This window comes from Oryzias melastigma, linkage group LG1, assembly GCF_002922805.2.
Source record: "Oryzias melastigma strain HK-1 linkage group LG1, ASM292280v2, whole genome shotgun sequence".
NCBI classification, from domain to species: domain Eukaryota; kingdom Metazoa; phylum Chordata; class Actinopteri; order Beloniformes; family Adrianichthyidae; genus Oryzias; species Oryzias melastigma.
The window spans coordinates 24,202,763-24,222,865 of NC_050512.1; the positions used below are offsets into that span (position 1 = coordinate 24,202,763).

General features: G+C 36.7%; 2 protein-coding genes across 3 annotated transcripts in view; both read left to right on the top strand.

The window, feature by feature from the left end:
* The window catches only part of pik3r5 (phosphoinositide-3-kinase, regulatory subunit 5), a 31,748-nt gene extending 21,934 nt beyond the window's left edge, over positions 1-9,814 (top strand). For both annotated transcript variants that reach the window (XM_036213479.1, XM_024289706.2), the window contains 13 exons: positions 516-585; positions 1,497-1,671; positions 2,762-2,930; positions 3,018-3,086; positions 3,175-4,040; positions 5,343-5,468; positions 5,645-5,776; positions 5,886-5,979; positions 6,351-6,427; positions 8,134-8,227; positions 8,380-8,462; positions 8,877-8,992; positions 9,095-9,814. In XM_036213479.1, coding sequence (XP_036069372.1) covers positions 516-585; positions 1,497-1,671; positions 2,762-2,930; positions 3,018-3,086; positions 3,175-4,040; positions 5,343-5,468; positions 5,645-5,776; positions 5,886-5,979; positions 6,351-6,427; positions 8,134-8,227; positions 8,380-8,462; positions 8,877-8,992; positions 9,095-9,245 — 2,222 coding nt within the window. In that variant the 3' untranslated portion in view covers positions 9,246-9,814. The remainder of the gene's footprint in view (positions 1-515; positions 586-1,496; positions 1,672-2,761; positions 2,931-3,017; positions 3,087-3,174; positions 4,041-5,342; positions 5,469-5,644; positions 5,777-5,885; positions 5,980-6,350; positions 6,428-8,133; positions 8,228-8,379; positions 8,463-8,876; positions 8,993-9,094) is intronic.
* Positions 9,815-10,350: 536 nt separating this feature from the next.
* The window catches only part of LOC112157389 (phosphoinositide 3-kinase regulatory subunit 6), a 28,078-nt gene continuing 18,325 nt past the window's right edge, over positions 10,351-20,103 (top strand). The window contains exons 1-2 of the mRNA XM_024290089.2: positions 10,351-10,724; positions 19,986-20,049. The gene's annotated coding sequence lies outside the window, so the exon portion shown is untranslated. The remainder of the gene's footprint in view (positions 10,725-19,985; positions 20,050-20,103) is intronic.

The window sequence follows — 20,103 nt, forward strand, 5'->3', positions numbered from 1 at the left end:
ATATATATATATATATATATATATATATATATATATATATATTTGTGTGTAGTTTCCTTGTTTCCTGGTCTGTAGTCAAAGCAGATGGAGGAACTGTGTGCTAACGAGAAGTTGAACAGTGAGGTAATAGAAGGGGAAGAGGGTGGTGGACTTTACGCCCTGAGGGTCCAGGGAAATGAAGGGTGAGGCAAAGAGGCAGGTGGAGATGGGTGGAGGATGGATTCAGGTGTGATGTGTGACCAGAGTGTGTTCCCAGCAGCCATGTTGTTCGTTTAGAGAATCTGAGAAAAGAGGGAAAACTGAAGTTCTTTCTGGAAGTGATGAGAATGGTTAAAATCAGGAATAAATACTATAGATTTAGATGGTTTGGCGCGTTAAGGCGGGGGACAATGATGGTGTTGGTGAAAGGATGCTGAGGTTCCCTAAAGGAAGCAACAGAAAAACTGAGAGGAAGAAGTTTCTCTGTAGCTGTTTTATTTCATGTTCTGTTTAAAACTTTTCTGTATTTGTTTCAGGAATTTCTTTTCAGAGATTAGTGAGGGAAGAACAAGGCCTCAGGACTTCTGGCAATAGTTCAAAAACTGTGTAAGTACACACAATACTGTCCCTCGCTACTTTCTTTGTAACTTCCATCTTCTAAGAATAAAAGTTGAGTTTAGTTCTTCTCTTTTCTTGTTAAATAACCCCTTTTATCACTCTGTACTTCACTATATTTCCCATATTTCCTAAACTTGTAAAATTAAACAAATACTTTCCAATGTTTGCTTTGTAAATCAATCTTTATTTGTAGAGAACCTTTCGTACAAAGTACTCCTAGAAGGAAGAAATATTAAATTCTGAAGCTTTTTAGGGACATATACGTACAAAGAATTATAATAGAATTTATTATTTGGAAAAAAGACTAATCAAGTCATATTATTTTATAGTATATTTATTTTTAATGAAAACACACAAAAAGTGATTTTTTTGTGTCTAAAATCAAGTTTTACTATTGTCAAGGCTATATAGCCAAAGGTTTTTAGCTTATTCTTTATAATAATGTCCTAGTTTAATGGACTTAACTCTTAAAGAGGCAAATTATTGTCAACTGTGCAGATTTTAAGAAAAGTTTGATTAAGTTTGGAGCAAAGAGAAGTTGAAACAACTTCAAACCTTGTAAAATACATTGAAAGTCTAAAAACAGAGTTTGAAATATTTGCAAGAATCAACTAACTAAGAAAAGTTCCTGGTTTGGAGAAGAAAAACCTTCTTTTAGATACAATTTTATGGTATCACACCTGTAGACGTGCAATCTGAGTAAAACAAAATCCTTTTTATGGAAGATTAATGGAGTTTAGTTATTCTGAAACAAAGAATTCCTATTTAAAATGTAGTAATGTGTAAATATTTCTATTTGACATGATCACATTGAGTGGTTTCAGTTGAAAGAAAAACAATGCAACCCCCCCTTGTCTTTTCACCCAGCATCACGACATCCTGTTGTTTGCTTCCTGCAGAACTGTACTGCTGATGAACCCGGATGAGGTTCCACATGAGTTTCTCTCCGTGGCTGAGCAACTCAGCCGTGTTCAGCACTCACCAAGAGAAACCTTCATCACCTTAATAAAGCACGCCTTCCAGTCGGCGCTGGGCACCAAGTATTCCCTGCACAGCATCCACAGGGCCCTGCAGGTTTGTGCTGAAAGAGCAGCTTCTCCCCTTTGGTGATGTTCAAACACAAAGAGGGTTTTGCAATTTTTAATCAGTCAGTTTACTCTTCAATTTTTTAAAAATCAGACAAAAAATATTAAAATCTTTATTTTAAACTAATTAAAAGAAGAAATTCACTGATATTTCCTGTTTAGGGAGTCACATTTACTGCAGATCTGACTCAAAGTTTGATGTTTTAATGTAAATTCTAGACCTATACGCACATATTTGTTATTTTTTTGGAGTTCTTGCTTTTTCTACTTTTGTTTTAAACTCACAAAACTGAGGACTTGGCAAGAACTAATTTATAAACCGGGGAAGCAAGTATAAAAAAAAAATCGGTGTTCATTAGCTTGAATTTACAGGAGACCATAAAATGTTTTTAATCCATTTAACATCTACGCATAAACAACAACGTTTTAGCTCAAGTTTCTCTTTAACAAAGCAAAGTTTCAGGATCGCTCATCTTGTAATCATCTAAAAACTAAAAAAACCTCTTAAAGACCCACACCAGCTATATTTCTTTGTATTATAAAATCGGTCTCGGTGATCTTTTAATTATGATTGTGCCGTTTTTAGCTAAAATCAAAAAACCTCCATTGTTTTTTTTAAGGCATATTTTTTTGTAGTGCAGCAGGAGCTCATTAGACATTTGCCTCGTGATTATGGGCAAATTTACCTAATTTCCCATCAGCCCTTTGTTTACACTCTTTCCTGCTAGCTTTCAGCACCTCACAAGCCCAAGCTAACGTTAGCTTTGCAAAATAACAGTAGGCCATATCAGAGCTATCCAGCCGTACAGTTTTGAGCCAGGTTGCAGCTCTTATGAAGAAATGAGGATGGATCTATTTGTATGCAAGTGGATGCATCGGAATTGTAGCAGAGAAGGACGATTGCTGGGTCACAAACCTGAGTTTTTTCATCTGATCCATCAAATCTTGAATATAGGAATACTCAGAAACACAGTTTTCATCTTAAATTATATTATTTATGTCCACCATCATGCTGCAAGAACACCAAAAACAGGATTTTCATTGGAGTGGTTCCGTAAAAGTTGAATCTGGTTCTGCAGGTAAAAACTGAAAGTGAACTGGAGAAGACGTACTCTTTGGTGAGTGGCATCCTGGAGATGGCTGCTGTCATGAGTGACCCACAAAAAGCACGCAATCATATCATCAAAGAACTGGAGAAACTGAGCAGGAGTCTAGACATATCTACGTCAAACGGGCGACGGTCGGACGGTAAGATTAGCATCATCTGTAAATCCGAATGTTTGCCGTTTGTGAATTTACAGTTTGAGCCTGAAGCCTCTGTTTTTATTTCTGTAGGAGTTCTGAAGACTTTACCGTTGCCAACAGCCAAATGCCACATGTTCCACTGGGAAAAAGATAACTTTGGTAATGCACAGAACTAAAGTCTGAAATGATTTATGGATGGGAATTTTGAAGCAAAAACCTGAATGTAATTTTTTTTATTTTCTTAAAGATGTTTTGAACACCCTTCTGGAGCATGACTTTGAGGATCTGACCATCAATGGGAGGGCCACAGAAGAGAAGGAGGACGAGTTTGATGATGATGATGACGCAACAGGAACTGACGATGAAGAAGAAGACAAAGAGGAGAAAGAGGAATCATCTTCACTGTCCATTATGTCTTATGACTACTGTGGCAGCCATCGTGCTTCCACTCTGTCCACCGCCTCCAAAGACTCCATGTTCTCCACCTTGTCAATGGCCTCCGAGTCCTATCCCGCCTCCCTGTTCTCTGTTACTTCTGGAGCAGACAGCGACTACTTTGAAGACTCGGACGACTACAACAGCTCCTCCCCCACTACTGAAAAAAGTTCTCCAAAGTCGGGGAAAGGCCCAGGTCGGCTCAGCCAGCACTTTTACAGACTCTTCAACAAACCCAAGAGCCCTCGTCAGCTTTACCGAGCCAAGAGTTTGGGGAACACTGAATCGAACGACCTTTTAGCTGTACGAGAGACTCGGTCCAACTCTCTGCCGCAGCAAGTCAAGCTGTGCATTTCAGAGCCTCTGAGCAAACCCTCAAATCAGACTCTTAGACATATCTGCTTTCGAAGGAGGCCCATTCTGAGCAGCGACGAGGACGATAAGGAGACAACTCTGAGGGTGGTGGTGTTTGGGGCTGATCACGTGGCTGGGAAGGTGGCTCGAGCCTACAGCGACCTGAGGAGGAAAGAGAGTACATGTCCCCATCTCAGCAGAGTCTTTAAGCTTCAGTTCTACTTTGTGCCTGTGAAGAGGGACTCTGTGGTCGGAGCAGGACACCGGAGAGCTTCAGGTCCAGCCATTCAAACAGGCTACCAAAAAGGACTAAATCTGTCTTATGTAAGTACTCCGACTCAGACAATGAAGCTCCGCCTCTTTAACAGCTGTCCATCATTTCCTGGTCTGACACAGATGTCAGGATGATGACCCGTGGTGACTGTACTGAACCATATATAGTCAAGATCATTAGCTGAAAACATGCTCTGCAGTCGTTGATTTGGTAGAAAAATGTTGTGCTAACACCAAACTAGTGCTATATATATATCATGACAGATTATTTCATATCACAATAACGATATATATCACGATATACTCAATTTTTTAATTATTCTCTAAAAAAAATTGACAAAAATGTCATTACTTACCTTTCTCTGACTTTATTTTTTCATGTAACTGAATAGTTACAAATTAGAAATATTTTTATTTTGAAGTGCAAAACAGTTAGTGGGAAAACACATTTTTGCACAAATTTTCAGCAATAAAAATAAACAAACAAATGTTTAAAACAGACATGCATTTGTAGGTACTTTCCTGCCACCATATGGAGCAGATGAGTACACCTGACCCCTGTCTGTATAAGAGAACTGGACCGAGTGAGTGTGATGTCCCCCATAGAAAATTGCTTGACATCTGGCTCCAACCAAATGAGTCATTTCTGTCGCCAATATTTCCCAATACGGTTGTTGCCACGTTGGAGACAGATATCATCAGTAAGCAGTAATTGAGTCAACGTTTCTATGGTAACCGCTCTAGTCAATTAGGAGTGAGTATGTTAGAAGACCACACATCTATCTATCAAACGAGGTGATAAAAACGATAGAGCAAGAATCGTTATTCTGACTAACAGAATGACTGAGTAACAGCTGTTTACTTCTCAATTCTTAGTCAGTGGAATTTGGTCTCCTCAAGTTCCTGTTTGGAACTTGCGGAGGGAGGGGTCACTCAGTCCAGTTCTCATATTCAGTCAATGGATTTGAATGATGTTTAAAAACTTGAACTGTCTTTTTTTTGGTGATTTTATTTGTTACTTGCTTGTTTTTGCCGTTAGTACTAAAATTTTGTATATGGCTTTGGAATTCTGCATATGAAAGTCAGAAAAAAACATTTCTGACTAAACGTTACTGTCTATGTCCCCAGATTCTGATAAAAAATTATTTTGAGTTTTCATTTATTTTATTCATTTTTCTAGTTTCATAGCAGCCTGGATTTATAGAAAGTCTCTAAGAGAAGTTTGCAATACTAGTTTAAAAATGAAAGGCGCTTTGTAAATAAAGTTTGATTCAACTTAAAGGTTCTTGAATGGGCGGAGCACCAGTTTCATGGTGAGGCTAACCGATCTGCCTCTGCTGTTTTGTTGAGCAGGACATAAACCCGTCGGATGTCGGGGACAGCACTAATGACATTGCACATCTCCTCGGCATGCTGGATCCGTGGTACGAAAGAAACACCCTCAGTCTGCTCAAGTTGCCCATCAACGTAGTCTGCAAGGTATACCAGAAACCTTTCTTTTCTTCTTTTGGCTATTCTATCAGTAAAGATGTTTTAAATAAACTGAGAGACTAAATAAAGTGCATTCAATTTTGTTTTTTTTATGTAGAAAATGTAGTTTTTGCCCATATGCCTCTTGTATAGAATTGTGTTTTAATGTAGAAATGTTGTTGCAGCAAACCTCAAAAACAGAATCAAAGTCCTATGACGGTTCCTATGAGCAGCGTCTCCCCATCCTGGCTGATTTGGTGCTGTACTACTGTCGCTACGCTGCCCGGAAGACTTTAATCCAGCTATACCAAGCGGAGGTCAGCAGCACTTTTGCACATCACTAAAGAACTTGCCTTCTGATTTTCAAATGGTTCAGCTCTTGAATTGGATTTAAATGAGTTGACGTGACGTCCGGGTTTATTGCAGCTGACGTTAGCCGGTGGAGAGAAGAGGACTGAGGTGTTCGTTCACTCGCTGGAGTTGGGCCACACCGCCGGAACGCGCGCCATCAAGGCCATGGGTAAGCGCTGACCAATCCTGTGTATCCTAGCAACCGCCCCACCGTTTATGTGCATCATCAGTAAACCTGAGGTGGAGATGGAACTGAACTAAAGAGGAACTGCCACTGTTTTTCTCACATAGTTCGTTTTTCCTGGTTTCACTCGTCCGAAAATAACTTGCACTTCTTGGAATTTACCACAACTAAAAAGTTACTTTAATGCTTTTAAATAATTTTAATTATCAGAGGCTTTGCACAAAGGATCCAGTATGTAAATAATTGATAAAAAATGAGATTTATTTCCCTTTGAATATTTTGGATTTGTTTTGAGTCACTTACATATGTGCGTGCATGCATAAGTCTAAGTTAGGGTCGCTTGTTTCCTTTTTTAGGTGCTGCCAGTAAACGGTTTGGTATTGATGGTGACAGAGAGGCGGTGCCACTAACACTGGATGTGGTGTACAACAGGGTAAGAATGTATCAGCTCTGTATCCGGTTGGAACATGTTTGTCCTCCATTTGGTTTGCATGAGAAGAAGATTTATAAATTATAAATATTCCCCCAAAAAAACAAACTTGATGAACTTTTATTTTGAGGTTAATTTGACACCAAAAGTGAGAAAACAGAATATCTAAATTTAGAAACTGAAGCAAAAATTGAGCAAAGGCGTGCATGGCAACAAAAAAAAAAAAAAAAAAAAAACTTCTGCCACCCTGGTTGGTGTGGTCTGAAACAACACATATGAATAAACATAACATCCTTCTAATTGACTCAATGGAATCTTTTATCTGATATTTTTTTTTCAAACAAAAGCAGTCGGCATGTTTAAAATGGGAGCTATTGTGCAAGTAGTTGTGCCAGAAAAGGTGGCAGAACTGTTTCCATCCACAAAACTCTTAAGAAGATGATGGGTTTGCTTCCATCAAGATCATGATGTCTGATTACAGCCCTTAAAGTGGTCTTTTACTTATGATTAGGATATTTTTAGCCAAAATCTGTGTCGTTTTCTAAGACATAGTTTCTGCAGAGCGGCTTTAGTTCATTTGAAATTCACCTCTGAGTTGTGGGCGTGGGTATTTTTTTTTCCTTTTTTTCGTGATTTACAACAATTAGAGCTAGAAAAGTTGCATGACCTGCATTAATGCTAGTATGAATGCTTTCTGCGGAATGTGGGCGCTAAAGATACTTTGGCAATTTAAGAAATTGCTGAAACCTCATTATATGCTAATTAGTCAAAAAAGCTAGCACGTTGTTGAAATAATAGCTAAACTCCAAATTAACCTCATTAGATTCCAAATGAGATAATAGTAGATGCCAAATAGACTCCAAATTAGTCAAAAAAGCAAGCATATTGCAAAAATATGCTAAAAATATTTGGAAGTTTCTTAACTGCACAAGAAGGGTTTGAAGAAATTCCCACTTAATTAATTAGGGCCTAAAAATCGCATGGATGGCAAAAAAAGAAGAAAAAAAAAGCAGGAAATACATGAATACCGAAAGTACAAACAGAAATGTTGTAAAAGTGCTGACTTTTTTTTATACCAATTTTGCATAGGTTTTAAAATGTATTTCTCTTTAGATAAAAAACTGCATAATAAAAAAAAAGTAAAAAACTGAAATACATGAATACCAAAACCACAAGTAGGAATGTCCTGAGCATGCTGAACGTTGTGACATCAAGATTGCATAGGTTTCAAAAGTGAACAAAGTTTTTGAAGGATTTGAAGTATTTCCCATTCATTTTCCATTTATTTTTACAATAAAGAAATACTCAGAATTGCACATTTGAGCTCAATATTTTTAATATATGTCCTCCACCATTAGAAAAAGCCACAAGAACAACACCAAAAATCATGATTTTTATGCATTTCAAACCTTGTTTCATAGATAAACGTCTTCTGTAACCACTCTAATCAAATTAGTTGCTTTGGCACTTATTTGTAACAGTTTAAACTTGTATAGGGTTCTATGGGGGGAAACCGTTATTTAGGAGTGTCTACTTGAAATTATGTTTACTTAGAGGTGAAATCTAGTTCCTGCATCTGACTTCAAAAAGGGCTGTCGGATGTCACAGGATGTTGCATTTTGCAACTTTGATTCATCCTTCCTCCTTTGGTTTTTCTTTCCGCTTTTCTTTTAAATGATGGTAATAGTATTTATTATTTTCTTCTATAGGTGGTAATCAGTGGAAGGAGCCAGTGGAAAAGAGAAACCAAAGTTTGCACTTCAGTGAACTTAATCAAAGCGTGCAAGAATCCCGAGGAACTCGGTATGCTGCTGCTTCTTACTGTTATTTATTGCTCAAGTATTAAGAATAAATGCACATTTAAAAAAGTATTGATATTGCAAAATATTTTGTGCAATTTTATAAAAACTGCTATCTTAAATAAATTATAATGTTTAAAAAATGATGTCTATCAGACTCAAAGATGGAGTACCTGCAGCTCACTATGACTGAAGTGCTAAAGAGACAATGCGGCAAAAGCAAGAAAGGCTACAACCAGGTAAGACACCAGTCGACATAATATCAGTCTGCCTTGGTGGTTTGTGGTTTGAACGACGCAGCGGCAGTCTGCTTTCACAGACGGCCCTGCAGCATGCCTGCTCCGAGGCACTGATATGTCATTGATTGCATTTCAAACAACCAATCCAAATCTCTCAAATCACAAATGCAGACGTGTTCGGTAACGGCTTTTCTAGAGCAAAAAGCCACAGATCCGCACAAAGAAGATTTGAAACTGTTGTTTTTATTTGACAGTCTTGCAAAAATGTTGTCTGTTCAGCGTGTTCTTAACACACTTAAGGTTTTAGAAGCTAACCAATCTGAATATTCTAAATTGTTTCTTTAGATATGAAGACTTTTTACTGTTTTTAGATGTTTTCATTTAATTTACTTTTATTTCTTTTATTTTCTGCAGTCCCTGAGCACAACTGAAGTGAAGGTTGACAAAGTGCAGGTTAGTGGAGTGAAAAACACAACATTTGCTGTGTGTTTGGACCAGGACGAGAAGAAGATTTTACAGAGTGTCACCAGGTACGGCTCCAGATCAAATTTATGTCCCCTATTAAGCTATTTAACAAACTCAGCGTCTAACTGTCTTTTGCCTGTTTCTGTGTCTCTTTCTGCTTGGAAAAGGTGTGAAATATCCGTGTGCTACAAGCCCGACAGCTCAACCGACTGGAGGCTGAGAAAATCCCAAACCACGGCTCAAATCCAGCCTATCAACTCTACTTTCTGCTCCCTGCTGTGTCTGCCCATAGTGACCTTCAGTGGGGCCCTTCCCTGAAATGACTGACTGCTTGAGTCCAAAGACTCCAGAAACAAAGGACTGAGGAAGGAGAGCACCTTTGATTTAATTGTTTTTCTGCCTGTTATCTTGAAACTGTTAAAGTGAAGAAAATGCAATCGATTCTGGTGGAAATTTTGTTAGAAATAGAGAAGTAGCAGATGACCTCCAGATCTGACTGTCTTATCGGTTACATTAACACACAAGAAGGAGACCCATTACATTAAAGGAGGACAGACAGTTTAACACGAGTGATGCTGTGAGAAATGTTCTAAATGCATTGTTCACTGTTGCCAAAGGAACCTTTCAAGTTTTATTGTTAAGGTTCTAATTATTTTTTTCTTTTTTATGGTCGTTGAAACTGACTTTAGGCACACTGCAATTACAATCGTTAATGAGGGTAAATATTCAGATCTCAGGTAAAATGATAAGGAAACTAGTAATATGTTGATATTTTGTGGTGGATCTGTAACCAATAGAAGAGTAAGATCTTTGTATTGTGTAAACAATTGCTCTTAGATTATCTCACCTCTTAATGGGCACTGAACTGTGTAAAATCTCCTTTTGGAGCAATTATTGGATTAAGAAAATATATGAGAATTTATGAGAATGCACACTATACATGTACAAAATGTAAATTTTATATGCCAGTAAAATATATTTTGAATACTTTACTTTTAACAACACTGTTAATAAAATCTTTGTATGGAGTTTATTATTTTTTTATGCAAGGAGCTCCCACTGATTTAGAGTTGCAGCTGCAGTTATGAAGATGACCAGCAGGGGGCTCTGTTGCTCTGTGAACTTGACTTGAAGCAAAAACCGAGAAGAATTGTACAATTTAACTTGACCAATGTTATATTATTACATGAAGTAAAATGTATATTAAAATATAAGAACATATACATGGCACGAGGATTATACTACTGTTTTTTGTTGGTTCGCTTTCCTGTCAGAATAAAGGCACTTAATAAAAAACTTCTTGACTAAAAATCTTTTTTTTTTCTAATGATATATCTAGCTTGAATGAAAAGTCTGATCAGATTTTTTTTCTGTACATTTCATTTTATTTTAATATTTTCTCAAAGCATAACGCCGGGTATTTCCGCATAGCGCGTGCGCGCAACACTTTTTTTATTTCCACATGTACCCACGTGTAATTGGATATTATCTGAATTTGTTGGTGGGTTGAGTTAAACGTCAAGTTTAAACATATTTTACCAACAGAAGAGCAATACGACTTAAAAAAAAAAGAGTAAAATCTGTTTAGTTGGATGGGGAAATGATCAGCATTACAGTTTCACTGAGCAGCTGTAAAGGTTAGCGCTCTGATAGGTTGACAGTGGCAGAGGTGGGCGTGGTCTGAAGATGGGGGGACTCAGGACAGTTAAGCGGAGTGAGGTGTCACAGAAAATCCTTCAACACGCCATACAGCCGTTATAACGAGCGAATGGAATATCTAAACTAAACAAGTAAAAGGTAAGGATGATAAAAACACATTTTTACCGCTTTTTATAAATAGTATAAGGGGCTTTAGTCGTTGAACATCGAAGAATCTCAACTCAATTTTGTTATTATTAGCAATATCAAAATTGTCCTCGTGCAGGCGTACATCCATCATGCTAGCTTGTTTCTTCTTAATGTAAATATACATTTAAAAAGTAACTTTTTTAGGGTTACCATCGATATTTGATCAACTTTTGGTTATTTTTGTTATTTCGGAGAGATTTATGTTGTATTAGACCCACTTTCTGATGATGACTAACAGTTTAGATAGCTTTTTTGTTGTTGTTGCTAACACTTTCATAGAACGGGTACTTCAAATGTAAAGCCTTCCAACATTGTGGCTTCTGACCCGGGAAGGAACGGGCCAGAAAGGCGGTGGGCGATGGTTTATTTTCCCCTCCTGACATAAGGCTATGATAAGAGTGGTCTGATTGAAGCTTCGCCCGTGTGTTGTGTCTCCTGGAGTCTGCAAGCGCCACTGCATTTCCTCCAGCTTCCTTGTTTAAGATCTTAGCTTCCTGCTCTACTTTAGGCTTAAGGGATTGCAGGGTTGTGCCTTTTATAAGTTATTTACTTGACTATGAGAAAGCAGAAGTGTTCATGTGTGTGCAAACGCTGTCATGTATCCTTAATTTGGCATTTTTATCCATTACATCTTAAGGTTTGGCCCACCTTATTTCCTTTTGCATAGTTGTCCAGTCATTTATCATTCATATAATCATATTCTAATCAGACAATATGTGTTAGCAGGGGAGTAAAAATACTCTCCAAAAAAAAAAAAAAAAAATTAAATAAAAATATGAGATTTTTTTTTTTTTTTGCTAGTACTGTATAGACAGTAAAATGTGTGCAGCATCATATTTTATGACCTTTTGTCAAACTATAAACTTATTTTAAACTCTCCATACCATTATTCATAGTTGGTAGTTATAGCAGGGATCATAAAAATATATATAAAAAAACATTTTAATACTTTCCATTTTTTTATTTACTATATTAAAACATCATATCTGTGCGTATAAAATTGGGTCAGTGCAAAACAATAAAGGCGAAGCTTTAATCTGGTTTACCCTTTGAGGTCAATAAGTTATCTATTGACATCTGCATGAATAGCAGTTGCATTTAGTGAGCTGGTTTTCCGTTGCCTCTTTTATCTACTTACCACCAGTCTTGTTCAGGAAGGGGGTGAAGGTGAATTACGTGCAGTAAATGTCTGCTTTGCACTCTGTCCGAGTTAATAGATCAAAGAGTAAAGTGGCCTGCATGTCGCAGTGGGACAGGGGGACATTTAATTTTATTTGTTTCAGTCTTTTTTTTTTTATCCCATTGCACGTCAGGTCTATTTATAATTTTTCAGTTCAGATTCATGTGTGGTCCGTCTGATGTGTGGTCTGCATTGTACCTCAAAATTAGTCATCTTGTTGAGGTTTCTGTGATAGTCACCTCCATCAAAGCATTGTGACATTTTTTCAGTGTTGGGTTGATAACCAGGGTCATCCACATTTCTTTGCTAATGTTGGGTTTTCAAAAGATGGGGTCAAAAATGTCTAAAATCCTTTTGAAAATCATAAAGCTACATTTCATTTGGTTTCTTGATTTTGCTTGTTAAAGAAAGCTGAAGTTCAACCCCATTCTAAAAAAAAAAGTCATTTTTTTTACCTTTTTGTTTTAGAGTGAACTTGAAGTTTATTTATCCATTGGAAATTGAAAAGGATTTTCACATTACTGATAGCAACCAATGGCTTTTGACACATTAAAGTTAAGTCAGATGTGGTCTTTTTATAGAACTTGTGAGAGTCAGGCTCTCTGCTCATCTTGGTGGCTCAAAGGCATCTTTAAAAATCTGATGGGCTGTCATGCCTTATCGCTCTTCCACTTCAGCACTTCAGCTGGTCTGAAGATAAGTCAACCTCTGTTCTGTCTTTATTTTCTGTACTTTCTACTTCCGTTCAGACCCCCAAACCATATTTGTTGGATGCTAATTTCAGATCATAAAGTTAAAAAAAAAAAAGTTACCTAAGAATTTATATATTGGACCATAATGTGGAGTTGCTAAACTGCAGTAGAATTTTGATTGAATATTTCAAATCACATGAGGTGACGTTTTGCAGCTGTCCACACTTTTTGTTGGGATGTGTTTAAAAACAAAAAGATCATATTGATCGTTGTTTTTTTCTTCATGTTGACTGTGGCCAGGACTTACTTTCTAAAAGTTTCAATTAGAGGTGCAACGCTTTGTTTTAACGATCCAATTCTGATCATAATTTGTGGTTGCTGATGTAAGTCAAAGTCAATATTGGGTCATTTTGAACAATCCGATTCACTGACCTAAAATCGACAACTTTAACCAAAAACTCAACCAGTGTGACTCAGAGATAAATACCTGGTACTGAACAATGCAGGTAAAGTTTTCTGGATTCCTTTTGGTTTTTTCAAGATAATCAGGTAAATTAAATGCGTGTACAAACAAGTAAACATGAATTAGTGGCAAATCCATTCATATTTTTGTTTCATAAAGTTCTGCCCAATGTTGTTTCCCCAAATCAAAATAAACAAAACATTCTATCTCACTGTATGGTCACGTGTTTAGCAAATTTCAAAACTGTAATGATGGCTTGATCCTTTTTGCTGCGTTACGTTTGTGTTGTCCGCTGTGATGACACATGGTAGTAAAATAAGCCTACCATGTCTCAATACTAATGGGTTTTTCCAATATTGATTATAATCGATTTATTACATTAAAAAAATGTTATGGTTAAATAGGTTGATTGATCAACATTAACAACTTGGCTCAGACAGACCAATATAGTTGGTTTGTAGGAATATAAATTGATTAATCAATTAAGTCAATTAATCATTATACCCCTAGTGTTAAGTATAAGTTATCGTAGACACATTTGTGACAGCTCTTCTGAGGCTTTTAACTTTTAACTGAATAAATACAAAACACAAGAATCTGCAGATATTTTTCAAGATTTCAAGATTATACATAAAAAATCACGATTCCGGGCTTCTATTTGTATAAACTCCAGAATCAAAAAGTAGTCCTACTTCATAAAACCTTCAGGTCCCGTCTCAAATCGACTGTTTTTCTTCTTCAGTAAGGGTTTTATTGCTCTTTGCTGTCACTGACTTTAGAGAGTTGTCAATCTCTGTTTTCTTCAGGATCTAGGTTTTTCACCGTCTTTGAACACTGTCAGACTTTTTACAGATCCAAAGTCACTTAAATCACACCAAATTATAACGCGTTGGGTTGACTTTTGAGAAAATTAAAGGCTTTTAGTGTGCCTTTTGATCTAAAAATTACATTAGTATGATCAGATTTTCTATGAATTGGATTTTAAACTACAATTTGTTATCATTTGGCCCCATCATTGCTTTATTTAAAAACCTTAGACATTGTTTGCATTTATGTTTTGTCCTTAAGAGTTGGCCCATGCTTGCCTTCAAAAGAAAGTCTGTTCCAGAAACTGAAACTTTCCTGTTAGCCAGAATAGTTTCGAAACAGTTATTTTGGTACAGTGCAGATCGTTTCCTGGAGGCGAAGGCTGCATGTCTAAAATTAAAAAAAGCTAAACTCATCCTTTTATTTGCTCTAAAATTGTTCTGTGCCTTTGGGATTTTAAACCCAGTGGCACTATTGTCTCAAAGTATGCACATCTATTTGTGCTGCATATCATGATTCACATGGTACATCCTGCATTTGCGCTAGTTGATGCAAATATTTTTGCTATGATGGATCAAAACCTCTTCCATGCATGCTAAGACAAAAATAATCTGCTGAGTGATGAGACCCGTGATCTGCAGGAATGCTGACATTTGTCCTTTCCTTCGTGGGTTCAATCATGGCTACGCTCACAGTCCTGCTGCATCAGGGAAAACATCTCATAACAAACGTTTATGCAAACATTGCTGTGGCAACTCATGAAAACAGCAGTTTTCTGTTTGTTTACATCTAGAAAACCCCACACATTTATTTTAAGGCCATCTAAATTATTGCTTATATCCTATATCATGTGATTATGAGCAGCCTCTGCTGTCAAAAAGTTTTTCTTCACAAAGATTTAAGAGCAACATTGAAACTTGCCAGTTCACTTGCATATGTAAAGAGATGAAGTGTATGCTGTCAAGTTCATGCAGCAGTTTAACTCGGTCACCTTGGTGGTTTCTCTCTTGCTCTTTGATACACGTGTCTCTGTGTTTCCTCTTTTTTTCATGCACACATACTGGAACAACATGCAATTGTGCAAAAAAAAAATCATAGTTTCTCTGTTTTGAGTTGAATATACCATCCTTTTGGCATTTATTTTTGCAGAAAATATCATTTCATGATAACAATTAAAACATCTGACAGAGAAAATGCTGCAACCTTAACAAACCAGTACTTTCTGAATGATGCAGGTGCTTCCACTGCTCCACTCTGCTTCATTCAGAGAAAAACCACGAAGTGTTGGACTCATGTCTTTGGTTTCAGAACTCAAACATTTTACACAGAGATGAACACAAATATGAATTGTAAATTTCTTGTAACAATAATATTCTTGAAAATATTGCAAATTGCACACATTCTTTTAAAGTTTAGCCAGGGTCAAAAACTGCTGCCCTCTTTGTCTACATTTCGAGAAATGACTTTAATTGTAATGAGTCTGAGTCTGTTCTGGTTAACCACAGACCCACTCCTGATGCCACAGATTTATCTGCAGCAGCAGTTCTGTCTGTGTGAAGGGCTTAGATAATGATTCCATTCACAAAGTCCTGCACACTTCTGAGCAAAAACTGGGGACACTTTGAATGTGGTGTGAACATCTATGACGGTGTAAACCTTTGCAGTTCAGTATGCAACACTATTATAAAGAAATCAAAAGTTTTTTTAGTTTTGAGTTATAAAGAAATGGGACCAGAAGTTGTAGAGGGTGCTATAAAATGTATGGAAAATGCTTTGAAAACTGTTTTTATATATAAAAAAAAAATGTTGAAAACATCTGCTATTCTTCATGTACACAACTCAAATGTGTGAATGCATCCTGTGGACATTTGTATAAAGACGGCACAGATCACTTCTAACTGAACCAAACAGGAAGTGAGCACCTCCTCTGTATCTACGCACTTATATAGGACATCCTCGGCTGAACCCAAATGGACCAACTGACCCAGTCCTCCCAGATGGAGGCCTCACAGAACAGAGCACACTACACACAAGCGCACTGATACATTTTCGGGAAACCCCTTATAACTGTCTTCCTCTTGCCTGATGGATTTAGCACACTGCTGCATGTGGCATAAATATTTCCTTTGTTACAAGCCTGTAAGTGGACAGCTCCATTTACTGCAAGCCAACGTTATTCAGCTCCAACTTTATCACTTATAGTTTTTGCATCATGTTCAATCTTTCTTTGCTAATCTGTGACTTTACTTTGAAGACAGTTTACAGGTCTATAGAGGAGATTTTTTGTGGTCAGTCAGGACAGGTACATTACCAAACACTTGGCTTGACAGACGACTTCCTCGTATTGTCCACGATGTTGATACAGGAAAGGACTGTGATTGATATCCCCTGCTGCTCACACTAAATAAATGTTGCCTTTTTTTAGGTATTTCTGTGCAACTGCTTCTTGTACAGTGTGCATCTGCACATGTCTTTATGAACAATCTCTGGGCTTCCTCCAGAAAAAAAAAAAAAAAAAGAATTTATTTTGGGATCCGCAATATGGGTTTTTGCTGATTTGGTTGGTTCTTTTAAGTGACAAAGCAAAACAAAAAGGCACCAAATACATGTAATTTTCTTACTTTAGTGCTTAGTAACTCCCGTGAAAGGTTGGTGTGCAAAGAAATAGCAGATATATTACATTTTTTTTTTTGTGAAAGTGGTTAACCTACAGAGGCTTTCTTGGCCAATTATATATCCTTTTTTTTTTTTTTTTTTTTTAGAGATTTACAACCGTATTGGGTTTTGTTTTTACTGCAGATCTGTGAGTTCTGATACTTTGTCATTACAAAAGGAATAACACAATTATTCACTCTGCAGTTTAGTTTTGGGAGATGTTGTCCTTAATTACTTATTAGATGGAGTGAACTTCATTCAATTCTTACTTCATGCTTCATGATCAAGTGGCTTTGTGGTAGAAATAGAGATAGACACATTAACCAACAGGTTTTTTCACATAGGTCACCTGTTGAAGGTGGTAACAGGTGCGTTGATGTTTACATAAGTATAACACTTGGAAATTCCATTTGAAGATTAAAAAAATTACTTATATAATATTGGACATTCCTTTATATGTTTGTCTTTGGTTCAACAATCTGGTAGGGTTACATTTTATCAGTTTGCATGATTGGTGTTCTTGCTCTTAGGAAAATAACACAGGAAAAAAATAAATTGGCAGTCTTTACCGTCAGTCAAAATAATGCTTGTCACACTTTTTCTCAGAATGTAACTCTGGTTTGTTTTACGGATAATACTTGCAAAGAAATACTGAAGTATAGTCAAATCATTTTTTTCTTATTTTTGAACTTTCTCTGCATCAATAAGTCAGACAAGGAAGTTTGTCTGTGTCTTTGTACTCTCCAAGAATATACATTTCAAATAATCAAAAGTTGGAAAAAACAACACTTCATTGCACTGTAAAAGTACAACTCCACCTTCTTTATCACTACTGAACTTCTCTTTTTGGCTGTATGATCCACTTTCCAAAATGTAGTGTCGGGGACTTCCTCTTTTCAGACATACAGTGTTACAGAATGGAAATAAATGGCCTTTTTTCTGGGACTTTGTCCAGTTGTTTTAGGTGAAAATAGGAGCATAGATCAACCTGTACTTGAGCTAAAACATAAACCAGGAAATGATTCACATTAAAATAAGAGTCTCAGCCCGGGTGGCATTTTATCACCTTTGTTTGAAGCTGGCACATGTAACAACATTCAGATCCTTTCCGGTACTTATTTATCAGTCATCTATTTCAGTCCTGGTATTTTAGAATCTTCTTAATTCTGCTTGCAGCTTAATCATTACGAGCTTTGAGGCCTGACTCAGAAAAATGCAGCCAAAACAATTGTTGGAGCTTGATTTTATGTTGTAGTTTCCTGGTATGTGCAACTGAGTAGCAGCTTATTTTAAGATTGGATTAATTCTTTGTGTTCGAGTTACTTTCAGGATCATGTGGGTCTGGAACAAACAGTTCACTATGAGCTCTTAGAGTGCCCAAACATTGTTCACAAAGACTGAGATGATCGTTTTGACTTTGGCATGTTTTTTGGGGGGGGCTTGCTCGCTGCACTTTATTTTTGTCTTTTTCAAGCTGCATTTTGTGGCTTTGGAGATGCTATCAGCTGTGTGTAATACCTGTTTTTAAGTCTTCTTTTTTAACATCTAGGTTTAGTCACTTCTTGTTTAACATGTTGCATCAACTGCTGATTCATTTTGCCACAAAGGAAATAAATCGCCCCTTTTTGCACAGCAGTAACAAGGTAAACACATTTCTCTATGTCAGTGGGTATTATTTATTTATTTTATTTAGACATTTAAACCTTATATTGGTCAATATTGACCCGTTTTCAACTGTGAAAACAGATCAGTTTTGACTCGTTTACTATATAAGGGTTAAACATGAGGATAAACCCCTTGAGATTCAAGATCTAGTTTTCAAGAGGGTCCTTGGTATTGGACACTTAAAAGAGGAGAAACTATAAACTATAGAAAAAAAGAAAGAAAGATGCAAACAAACAACACAATTGAGCTTGCAATAAGACTGAAGAGCCCTCTTGCACAGACTCACTTACATACAAACACACCAGCTCTCCGTATTCAGCGCTCCCTTGAATGGCATTGCACAAAATAAATATGGTTCAAATTATACAACAAAATTAGTATTAGGAACGTTGAGTAGTCCATGAATAAATATATATATAAAAAAAAACAATGGCAATTATGTTTGAAAGTAGTTAAGAGACATTTCTTAAACTATGGGAGCTTTGAGAAAGAACATAGAGAGAAATTAAGATTATTTCAATTGTTTTAGAGCATAGAGTGTCAAACTCAGGGGGGTCAAAATCCATAATACACCTTAGGTCGCGGGTTGGACTGGATAAACATTGATTAAACACTCTAAAACTACATTTTTAAAACTTGAAAACCGTAACTTTTTAACATAATTATGAACTAGATATATAGCTTTATCTGCAATAATGCTAATGTGAAAGCTGTAACCTGGATTTAGACGCTAATCTTCAGCAATCAGCAAGTGCTGATAGCTGAAGATGCTAAAATTGATAGCTGAAAATGCTGAGGCTGATAGCAAGCTAAAATATTACCTAAATCCCAAATTAGCCTCAAAAAACAAAAAAAAAAAGCTTACGTTAGTCAAAACAACTAGCATTTAATAAAAAAAAAGCTAAACTTCAAAATAGCCTAAAAAAATCTTCGAAAATTCCAAAATAGTCTAAAAAACTAGCAGAATGACAATTTTTGAACACTTTAAAACCGTAACTTTTAAACATATTTATGAATGATAAAAAGGCAGGAATATCATTCTAGAATAAATCAACTTAAACCTTAAATAACTTTCAATATTTTACTCTCCATAAAAATGTATTTTGTCAAAATTATACAAGTTAGAAATGAGGTCAAGATAACATCGGGCTGTTAATGACAGTAAAATAAAATGATCTGGAGGGCCTTGACTTTGACACAGGGGTTTTAGAGTGCTGGAGTTTATGCTAGCTGCAGAGTGTTTGTTAATCTATAACTGTCTGAGCACCAGCAGTATTTATAGCTGAAAAAGATTGAGTACTGTCGAGTACACGGAGGACAAAAGAGAAACGGGCTAGAGCAAATGAAGTGAGACTAGAGTATGATTAGAATAGTGGCGCCCGGAAACATGTGGTCAGACATGCAGCTTTCGCTTGCTGAGACAGCGCTGTCGACTGTTTTCTGTAGAGCTGCTTTTCATGCAGGGATCAAGCGTAAATCCATCGCCTCTTTCACCATGCCGACCTTCACCGTTTGTGTCACTGAGAAATGCAGCAAGTTGAAAGTTCACAGAACTGATACGAGTGAAGCTGAGACACTCATCTGCCACCGTCTCAACCACATAGATACAGACTAACTCTAGGAGGGAGAAGCTAAAGTTGTTGTAAAAGCCACTGCTATGCAAAGAGATCTGATGTCACTGTTTTAGCACATACCTTCTTACAAGATAAAGCCCCAGTGATCTCACAGTCACTGTCTTTTCCTTTCAGCCCGACCTGCACAAGAGTTTCAACCCACCATGCTTAAGGTGTGAATAACAGTGATCTATGCCAGGTAAGTTTATAGGACATCTCAGGTTTAACTTTTTTTAAAATCATTTTCATTTGA